At 43.0% G+C, this 10,986-nt stretch overlaps 1 protein-coding gene across 3 annotated transcripts; it reads left to right on the top strand.

Annotated features, from left to right (window-relative positions):
* The first annotated feature begins 1,989 nt into the window (after positions 1–1,989).
* On the top strand, positions 1,990–3,679 carry Mrpl17 (mitochondrial ribosomal protein L17). Of its 3 annotated transcripts, none has more exons than NM_001313843.1 (4): positions 1,990–2,250; positions 2,514–2,582; positions 2,831–2,882; positions 3,321–3,679. In NM_001313843.1, exons 1-4 carry the CDS (start codon positions 2,077–2,079, stop codon positions 3,398–3,400), a joined length of 375 nt encoding a protein of 124 aa, NP_001300772.1. In that variant the 5' UTR covers positions 1,990–2,076; the 3' UTR covers positions 3,401–3,679. The 3 variants fall into 3 exon arrangements, with proteins under 3 accessions (NP_001300772.1, NP_001300771.1, NP_598223.2); NM_001313842.1 differs by having other exon boundaries at positions 2,831–3,139; NM_133539.2 differs by having other exon boundaries at positions 2,831–3,679.
* Positions 3,680–10,986: the final 7,307 nt, after the last annotated feature.

Raw genomic sequence — 10,986 nt, 5'->3', positions numbered from 1 at the left:
GAATGAAATACTTGATAGTGAAGCATGGTGAAAACTAGCTAACAACAAGCCTAGCTAAAATGAAAGATGAAAGGGTAACTTTTCTAAGTAAAAGTAGAATGATCAAGGGACAACTTTAAAAAAAAAATAACAATGATCATGTGTTTTTAAAAAAAACTATAAGACTTAAAAAAAAAAAACATAGTGCTGGCTTGATGGTGGAGGAAAGAGGAAAGACAGCCAAATGCATGAATCAGTTCCTCTCTGACCTCGAAGGACTTTATAATTTTGGCAACCGGCAGTTCACCTCACTAATAATACAAGGAAATGAAGAGGGCAGGGACAGAACACCATGAAGAATGTAAGCCAGCTCGGAAACAGCTTGTCACTATTTCCAGAGTGAAACACCATCTGAAGGGTTATGTTGATTCCATCAAACTAGGGGTCCTTCTTTAGCCCTGAGCCACCTCAACTTCTTCATATTGCACATGATCATAAACTTATTTTTCTAAAATGAAACAATTTTAAAATTTACTCATTTTCCACTTGAAATGTGCTTTTATCTGCTGCTTTCCTCAATATTCTAGTCACTCAGCTATAGCAAATTCATTTTAAATAAGTCTTAATATGATCATCATTTTGTTAGATATTACAGCTAGATTATATTTTCACCCAATTCCTCCCAGAAAACTGTTTTCAATGAGCAGTAAAGAGCTCATGCTGAGCAATGGAAGAGAACACACACACACACACACACACAGAGAGAGAGAGAGAGAGAGAGAGAGAGAGAGAGAGAATTTTTTAAGTAAAAGTATTCATCTCCCAGAGGCCTAGAGAAGAATCAAATAGTTCTGCCAAAAACAAACAAACCAATTAATTAATTAATTCAATGATATGGTTCCTAGTAATATTCTGCTTTGTTCATAGACTGGTGCCTAATTCAGTGGTCATCAGAGTGGCTGCCTCTGGCAGCTGATGGGAGATGTAGAGGCCCACTGACAAAACATTAAGTGGAGAAAGAGCCTAGGTTAGAGACCTCCATTAGTTCCCTCCCCTTGGAGTTCCAGAAACCCCGCAGAAGATGGGGAGGAAGAATTGTGGGAGCCACGGGGGATCAAACACCAGAGAGCACAGCCTGTAGAATCAGCTAAGCAGGGCTCATGGGGCCTCACAGAGACTGAAGGGGCAATCGTGGAACCTTCAAGGTTCTGCGCTAGGGTCTCTGCAAATATGTTATAGTTTGTTGGTTTGATGTTTTAGAAGGGATTCCTGACAGTGAGAGATGGGGTGTCTCTGACTCTTTCTGGACCCTTTCCTCCTAGTGAGTTTCCTTGATCACAATTGAAGTGAAGGTTTGTGCCTGGTCTTATTCTATCTTTTTGTGCTTTGTTTGGTTGATGTCCCTGGGAAGCTTGCTCTTTCCTAGGGGAAGTAGGGGAAGAAAGGGGAGGAGGAGCTGGGAGGAGAAGCTATGGTCAGGGTGTATTGCATATTAGAAGAATACATTTTTCAAAAATGTCAAGTATTTGTCCATTACTTTAGCTTTTAGTGCTCACTTTTTATTAATGTCAATAAAAGAATGTAATACCTGAAGCTTTCCTGGACATAATCGATCTCACTAGCACTAATGAAAACTAGGTTTAAACTAACGTCGTCAGGAAGCCAGGCAAGACTACAACTCCTCAGGCTAGAGGCCACATTCCACCATGGCCCCACCCCTCAGGCGCAGTTCGCCTCAGATACTCACTTTCCCAGCATGCTCCGCCTGGCAGGCGACTCAGCCGAGAACGCCCCAGGTCGTTGAGGCAGTGCAGGAGAAACCCGGCAGGGGGCGCCGAGATCCCTAGCTCGCTACTTAGCACCCGCAGACCTTGAGGCCCGCCCAGCTCGCCGCTCCAGAAACGTCAACACGTCGGGCCACCCACCCTCAGACTGCCAGCTAGGCAGGCTCTGATGCGCATGCGCAAGCACCCCTGCCACGCGCCGAGCTACTGCGCATGCGTCCTCTGGAAAGTGACTCCGCCCTGCACCCCCGCAACACACACCGTGCTTAGTTTCCTTTTCCGGGCCCCGGAGAGGTGGGGCCAAGGTGGGAGCATGAGGTTGTCTTTAGCTGCCGCTATCTCCCACGGCCGCGTCTACCGCCGCCTGGGCCTCGGTCCCGAGTCCCGGATCCACCTTCTACGGAACTTGCTCACAGGCCTAGTTCGCCACGAACGCATCGAGGCGACATGGGCACGCGTGGACGAGATGAGGGGCTACGCGGAGAAGGTAAGAGCCAAGTCATTCATGGCTGGGCCCAGCCTCAGACCACTGCGCTTGTCCTGTGTCGGGAGTAGGTAGCGAATTCCCTGTGGCACTCAGCTGAGCACGTCACTCCCGCGCTTTAAATGGAAGGCTGGTTGGGCTGAGGAGGAAGGAGCGCCCTGAATTAGCTTAGCTGGTGGGATGACTGGATGAAGGTGAGACATTAGAAGAGTAAGGTGGGTGCCTTACTCTTGCTCGTGTTGTATCCGTGTGTTTTGTCCTCACAGCTCATCGACTATGGAAAGCTGGGAGACACCAACGAACGAGCCATGCGTATGGCTGACTTCTGGCTCACTGTGAGTGCTTCCTGCCTTCTAGTGGGGAAGGAATCCTTAGAAAACCGGGTACTTGGCAGATTTAAGCCAGGGCATTCGCTTATGTACCAGAGTTACGAACTACCTTAGACACGTGTTTCTCTTATTTGAACTGGAAGAGATGCACATCTGTATAACTTCCTATAAGTGGTTCTATGTAACTTGGTAACTGATTGGTGGTGGGGAAAGCCGTTGTGACTATTTTCTTCTGATTAACTCTCCCCATCTAGGAGAAGGACTTGATCCCAAAGCTGTTTAAAGTGCTAGCGCCTCGGTTCCAAGGTCAGAATGGCAACTACACAAGAATGCTACAGATCCCGAATCGAAAGGAACAAGATCGGGCCAAGATGGCAGTGATAGAATATAAGGGGAACTGCCTCCCTCCCCTGCCTCTGCCTCACAGAGATAGCAACCTTACTCTCCTAAACCAGCTACTCCTGGGACTGCAGCAGGACCTGCACCATAACCAGAAAGCAAGCCTCCACAGCTCCCATACAGTTCAAACACCAAAGACTTAACTGGAGCTGGAGAGTGCATAGGTGTGGTACCTGTGTTGGTGGGTCTTGGAGCTCTTGTAGTGTGTGAGACCTTGAAGTGGCATTGTGGAGCCCCCTCATAATGAGGCCCAGACCTCCCTGCTGACTAGAATTGATCCTCTTTGCACAGTAGATAAAATCCTTGATATGAATATAAGACACTGACTTTCTTTTCCTTCCCTAGGATTTCTGGAACATAAGGAACATGCAGATGCTCAGCCTCCTACGACAGTAAATCCACTGCTTTACCTTTCTGAGTCTTAGGTCCAGTTTTGCTTTGCTTTTTGGTGGGGAGAGGGTCTTGCTGTGTAATCCAGGTTGCATCTACCATGCAGCAGTCCTCCTGTCCCTTTTGCCCAAGTGCTGGGCTTGAAGGTGTTCACCACCACACAGTGCCAGTTTGCTTATGTTTTGTTTATATTTTTCTGAGACAGAGTTTCTTTGGCTGTCCTGGAACTCTCTTTGTAGACCATGCTGGACTTGAACTAAGAAATCCACATGCATTTGCCTCCTGAGTACTGGGATTAAAGGCATGGGACACCACTTCCTGGCTCAGTTTGCTTATTTTAACACTTATTTATATGGGCCCTGTATTGATTGATTCCAAATTATCTTCCTATGGTGCTTGTGGTCCAGCCTAGAGACTCACCATAGGGATTTCTTTTTTGTTTGTTTTTTATAAGTTACACATGAGAATCTATTTACCAATCCTATGAGAATGGGTTTCATCTTGGCATTTTCATATATGTCTCTCTACCAGTTGTCTTTTGATCATGTTCACCAACACACACACGCACCCCATTGTCCTGTCTATTTCATTTAGCCCCCCCTTCCACTTCATGTCTTTTTGTGAGTGTGATTGTATCCTGGTGAGTTTCATTAGTCCTACTTACAGGAGCGTGTGTGTCTTATCAATGGCTATATCCTCCCTTAGCAACAGTTAACTATCGATCCAGAAGGGAGGGTGTGGCCATCTGCCCTTCTAACCCCCTGACAAGATTTTGACAGGTTACTGTGAGAGCAAGCATTCAGTCCCAAGAGATTGCTTCCTGATAACTAGCTGTGTGAACCTCTGTACAGGAATCTTCAAATAACGAAGTACTCCTAAACATGAGAATTGTTTCTAGGCAAGGTCACATGTTGCATTTGTGTTTCACTCGAGGTCTGGATGGGTTTTGAATGTGGACTCAAATAGATGTTTCACCACCCTGATCATAGATCGGGCTTTGGCATCTGCCAGGATGTTGGTGCTCCGGATAAGTTCCTTCCTCTCAGTGGAGGGTGTGAAGAGGAAGGTTGATAGAGAGTGATGCTTTAGAAAGTTAAGCCTGCTGGGAATTTCCTGAAAGCTTTTGTTGTCAAAAGTGGACCTCTGTGGGAACCCAGAAAGAGGAAATCCGGTTTCAGAATGGCTGGGGCATGTGAGAAGCAAGGAGCTTGTTTATATCCACTCAGTATTATAGATATGACCCATCCTGCCTGCCGTGCTGTATGTTCAGAGACTTGACCAGGGAGCTGTGAGAAGAAGTTCTCCTGAACAATTGATGCAGGGCCTGAAGAAGGTAGGAGGTCACTGTGGAAGCAGAAAGACATTAGCTTCAGTGATAACAACCATTCTGAGACTGTCTACACTACATCTGCCTACACTAAATTACCTAGTCCCCGCAGAGCTATCCCTCTTCCTTCTGCATAAAACTTGACATGTTTCTTTGTAAATTTTTATCCCTTTTCCTATCTTTTGAGCATTTACCAGTTAGATGCCTGAGTCATGACTTGTTCTAGGAAAAGCCCTCCCCTTAAGGCAAACCTTGGAAGACTTTGCTTTGAACCCCCACCATTTGGAGCTTAAATATATCCCTAAATGTTGTACATTTCTTTATTGGGGAGGGAGGAGGATGCATGTGTCACAGTGCAGATAGAGCCCAGAGGACAGCTTTCCCAAGTTATTCGTCCAACCTGTGGTTCTTCGGTACCAAAGTCAGGTCATCAGACTTGGTGGCAAGTGCCTTTATTCTGCTGAGCTGTACCTACCCCTTCTATATGTGTTAGCTAAGCATCTTCTAATCTCCAGCATCACCTTATACATGAAGGATATAGCATTCTTCAAGAATGTTTGCAGTACATCTGGCCCTGGCCAAAAGTGAAGCATCTGCAGTCAGGGAGCTCATAGTTGTACATCTCTAATAATGTGGCCCAAAAAAGTTGACAAATCCTAGGACATCTACTGAAGGCTTTGTTAATCTGCCTGTGTTTGTAAAAAGCTGCCTTTGAGTAGACGTTGCCTAAATACCAAGCCAAAGAGAGCCCCCTCATCACTTTGAAAGAATGGTTCTCCACATGGAGTTCCAGGTTTTGATTTTTTTTTTTTTGAGACATGGAGTCTCTGTGTAGCCTAGGCTGAAATGGAACTCACTCTGTAGACCAGGCTTGCCTTGAACTCCAATCTACCTGCCTTTGCCTCCCTTAGGCTGGGATCGAAGGTATGTACCACCACTACTCAGCTTTTGGTTTTGGGGGTTGGGGGAGTGGAGTTTCATTGCCTTACAATAAGGTTGATAAACTAATGCCCCTCACCTACCCAAAAAACTTAACATATTTACTTAAAACTTTAGCACTACGAACCTAATACCTACCTGTAATTTTTACCCGTAACTGTCTTTCTGTATCTTTTTTTTTTTAAATCAATAAAAATTAGGTAGATCCATTTATTTTGGGTGTATTTTACAAGTATAAGTTTGGATGCGCTGTTTGACAAACTTCAGCATTAACTGCCAACTTTACAGACATCTTTAACAAGAAAAGGCATTTATGTTGGCCTTCCGCATACAGGCAGTGTCCTATTGCATATCAAATGGTGGAGATGCACTGACAGATTTGAGGGCATGTCTTTCTGTATCTTAAGTGGAGTCATGTCCTACTTTATCTCTATTAGCAAATATGCAATTTTCCCTCGTGGGACACCCCAGGCACAAGGCCATAGTGATAGAAATGTGATCATCTTAATTGCCTGATAGAGTTCCAGTTCTCTATGGATCAAAATCCAGATATCTTACACTGCCTACTGACCAGGCATCTACTTTATGCTCCTCCTACATGGTGCCTCTTAAGTTCATGCTGTAGAAATATAGAACACACCTTATTCAGATGGTTTTTCTGGCATAATTCCCTTAAGCTTTGTTCACATAGTCCCTGTCATCTGGAGGCTCCACTTTCACCTACATAATCTATACACAGACTTTCAGGTGGCTTTTCTGACCATCCCCATTCCTAAATGCATTACTTTGTCAAAGATAAGCCTGCTGTGTTTCTGTAGTACACTGAAATACAACATTGCTTTCTAGTCCCTATGGTGTAGGGCATTAGGCTGAAGACAGTGAGAATGGCAGATTAAAAACTAACCAGTTAAAGTGCTTCCTAACTGCAATCCTAGCTACGTGTGTGAGAGAGATTATTGCCATTTGAGGCTGGCAGTTCTTTTTATTGCTACCAAAAGCAGTTTAAACAAGCTTTGTACCACTAAAACTAGTGTTCCTCCCTCCCCAAAAAATGTTTTCCTAGGACCCAGAAAAGCATTTTGCATCAGAACACATAATGATCAATATGAATATAAATAATTGCATATTCTCACAAGACAGCTTCCTTTACGTTTCATTACCTTTAACAGTGCTGCTACTTCCAGAGCTGGGAGAATGACTCAACAAAGTGCCCACCTCTAGAGCATGAGGTCCTGAGTTCACATCACGAGCCACACAAAAAGCCAGATGATTTGTTTATTCGGTAAAGATGCTTACTAGCAAGCCTGATAACCTCAATTTGATTCCTAGAACCCACACAGTAGAAAATAAAATGACCCCTGACTACACATGCTGTGGCACATATACTAGTAATAGAAATTTAAACAAAAAAGCAAAAAGAAAGCCAGGTGTGATGATGTATCCTGTAATTCCAGTGCTGGGCATTCAGGGTAGAACATGCAGATCATAGAAGCTTATTGGTCAGCCAACTTAGGCAAACATAAATTCTAGGTTCAGGAAGAAATCCTGTCTCTAAAAGCCCTGAGGTTGACCTCTAGCCTCCACATGCATGTGCACTCACCCCCAGGAACATACCTACATACACAATGCTGATCCCAATTCACTAAATTGGTTTTACAACCTATTAATGAGTTACAACCTGCTTTTGCTGGTTTTGGTCAGCCTTTCAAGTGCCTAAGCATTGCCTTTGCTGGATAAAATCCAGATATTACATTGACAGCCTGGTCCAGCTACATCTCAACCCTGCCATATTCAACTCTGGCTGAAGTTTATAAAACAACTGTGTGGAAATGCCAAACTACACTATTCAGTATCCAAGTCAAAAGTTCCTCTTCAGGGACTTAAATGCTGATAGTGATTGTCAAGAATATAAACATGTCTAATTTCCCACACTCCAACATCCTGGAATATTTCTAACCAAGCCACAGACAGAAAATACCTGTGTATATTTCTATAGTGGCAAAAAAATAGAAATGATGCATCTTTTATGATTATAGTCACTGGATTCTTCAAATAAAGCTCAATGTATTACAGTGGCCCAAACTCTTCATTTGGTCTTTTAACCACATAGACAACCACCCATACTGTATATTAGATCTGAAATTTGTTCATCCTAAAATCAAAGTTTGAACCCAGGACTGGGCTCTCTGGTTATGTGTGCTCAGCATTCATCAAATCCTTTGTTCAGTCGCCAGCGGGGAGGGAGGGAGGACCAGCAAGAAAAAAGTTCCCACTTCCTCAAGCTCTTAAGGCCAAAGTCGCCCATTTCCTTGAGCCCTTAGGCACTGACAGCCACAGCTCTATCTCTATAAATCTGACTTGGTTTTGTTGCTTTGGGTTTGTTTGTTTTTTTTACTTGTTTATTTTTTTTAATTTAAAAAAATACACCCTAAAATCTCTGGGCAATACTCTAAAATACAGTTTAAAATCAGCAGGAGTTAGTATGGACTGTGTGGAACAGGAGGCAAAACCAAATGTAGGCCTCCTTGGCTGCTCTAAAACTGACCTGGCCTGGAGCAGGTAAGGGAGAATCCTTCATCAATAGCAACTCCTACTTGAGATCACTATCTTAGGGTTTTATTGCTGTGAACTGACACCATGACCAATGCAAGTTTTATAAAGGACAACATTTAATTGGGGCTGGCTTACAGGTTCAGAGGTTCAGTCCATTATCATCAAGGTGGGGAGCATGACAGCACCCAGGCAGGCATGGTGCAGGAGGAGCTGAGTTTTATATCTTAAGCCAAAGGAAGCCAGGAACAGACTGAGCATCCTTAGGCAGCTAGAAGGAGGGTCTCCAAGCCCACCCCAACAGTGACACGCTTCCTCCAACAAGGCCACACCTAATAATGCCTCTCCCTCGGCCAAGCATATGCAAACCATCACAGTCATTAACCCTTGAAAATGCCTTTGGAAGGACTTCATTAGAATTCAATAAAAGGTTGGCAGTAGTCTGAGACCGCTCTTCCTAGGGTTGGTTCTGGAGTTGAACACTTGTGATACTCTCCCAGGGAAATTTGTCAGGAGTCCTGGTGATTCTCCCTAATTCTACCATCTTAACCAAAATGAACATTTTCAAAGCATCTTATGTCCTGTGCCCACAACCTAGATTCTTACATCTGCGTCCATCTGTGAGAACGAAGTTTTGGCTGAAATGTGTCCTATTATCTGTTATCACAGAGTTTGATGCATTTCATAAATCCTTAATTTGTGACAACAATTCCATCCCTGGCAAACTCTAGCTCTTCAGAGCTATCTTCTTGGCTAGCCTTCAACCTACCTTGTCCTATAAGACATAAGCACTATGATAGTTGCTAACAGCACAAGACCACAATCTGTTTATGGCCCTACCCAACCTTAAAGTACCTACTCAACATAATTGGGTGTGTTCAAAACTATACAAGGGATGGTCAGTGTCTCCCATGCTTTGTAAGAAGGTTGAATTCGAAGTTGGGAAGTGCCAGATGACCCACATGCTGGCCTAATCATGTTTATATGCACTGACAACCACTTACTATATTTGACTTTCCTAATTCTATTAAGCCCCACTAACCCTTCCATGTTTGTTCTTTTCATTTAGAACAGTGTTAACTCTGAAAAATGAAGCTCCATTCACACTAGACTTCCCTATTGTGATAATTGTCACTGAATAAAATCTATCCTTACTACTTTAAAAAAAAAAAAAAGCGAGTGTTACACACTTTGCTGATGCACCAGTTCCTTCAGTGAGCGTAGAGGCAGAAGTTTCCACATTATTTTACACTGCTCCCCCGACCCCTGTTTTAGAAGTAGTAGCTGAAAGTAGACCATGGAGGTAAGGGGACTAACTACCATGTGGTCACTGTTTTGTTCTTTTAACTTTATTGTGAGAGAGAAAGAGAAAGATGTGTATTCGTGTGCCATGGCATATGTATGGGGGTCAGAGGACAAGTTTGTGGAATTGATTCTTTCCTTCCATCTTTATGAGGGTTTGTGGGATCAAACTCAAGTTGTCAGACTGATGATTGGTGATGGCACTGCTGTTGAGACAAATTCTCTCTGTGTAGGCCAGGCTGACCGCCACAGTGTTGAAATATGTGTGCATCACCACTCCCGGCTAGACTGTTGATGTTTAACACTTCTTCATATACTTTTTGGCTATCTTCTCATCCTTGAAATGTCTTTTGCCCATATTTTAGTGAAGCTATTTTTGCTGAGTTATGTGAAGTCCTTATATATTTTAAATTTCAATCTCTTATCAGATACATGGATGGCAACTATTCTATTCCCCAGCAGATTACCTTTTCCTGTTCTGATTGTTGTGATGTTTAGAAACCTTTTGGTTCAATGTCATCCAGTTGACTTACTTTTCCTATTCTTTACTGTTTTATACAAAATGTATTACCAAGGTTAGTGTGGGGAAGCTTCTCCCTGTGTTCTCTTCTAGCTGTTTACTGGTCTTCCCTGCACTAGGGACCTCAACCTTTGGCAACTTTTATTTGTCTCTAATATATTTTATGCTAACTGTATAAGGTTCAGAATTTAGCATGGGCATAGAGCATGAGATCTGGTTCAATTCCTAGAACCAGAAGGGGACAGGGAAAGGGACAACAAAATCAAGTTAGCTAATTTTGAGTCTAGTATAAAGCAAGGATTCTGATTTTTTTTTCCCACTTTGGCTTGAGGATATATGGTTTCTCAACATCTTTTGGAGTGATTTCCCCCAGTGTACACTCATTCCTGGCTCATTTTGACTGTACATACATTTGTTTATTCCTGTGCCATTGGCCTGTGTCTCTTAGGCCAACACAGCCATGTTTGGTTACTATAGCTTTGAAATATAGACTGCAATCGGGGAAGAGTTTGTGGTTATAAACTTTGTCTTTGTTTTTTTTATTTCTTTTTTTAAAGGTCATTGGTATTTTGTTAGGAATTGCATGGACTCTATAGATTACTTGAAGTTATGTGAATATTTTAATAATTTTCATTCTTCCAATCATGAGCACAAGGCAGTGTTCCTACCTGTGTTTTTTTCAATGTCTTTTTATCAGTGCTAGTAGTTTTGGGTACAGTGTTTTTTTTTTTTTTTTTTTTTGGCTTTTTGGTTTTTTTGAGTTCTCTGTCTTGTCCTGGAGCATGCTCTGTTAACCAGTCTGGCCATAAACTCACAGTCCACCTGCTTCTGTTTCTACATACTAGAATTAAAAGCATGTGCCACCACTTCCCAGTGAGTACAAATCTTTTACATCCTTAATTATATTTATTCCTATGTCTTTTAGGCTAGGGATTGAACCGAGGCTCTAGCACATACTAGGCAATCCCTCTAGAACTGAACTA

The sequence above is a fragment of the Rattus norvegicus genome, chromosome 1 (assembly GCF_036323735.1).
Source record: "Rattus norvegicus strain BN/NHsdMcwi chromosome 1, GRCr8, whole genome shotgun sequence".
Taxonomy (NCBI): domain Eukaryota; kingdom Metazoa; phylum Chordata; class Mammalia; order Rodentia; family Muridae; genus Rattus; species Rattus norvegicus.
This window is presented reverse-complemented; position numbering and strand designations above follow the sequence as displayed.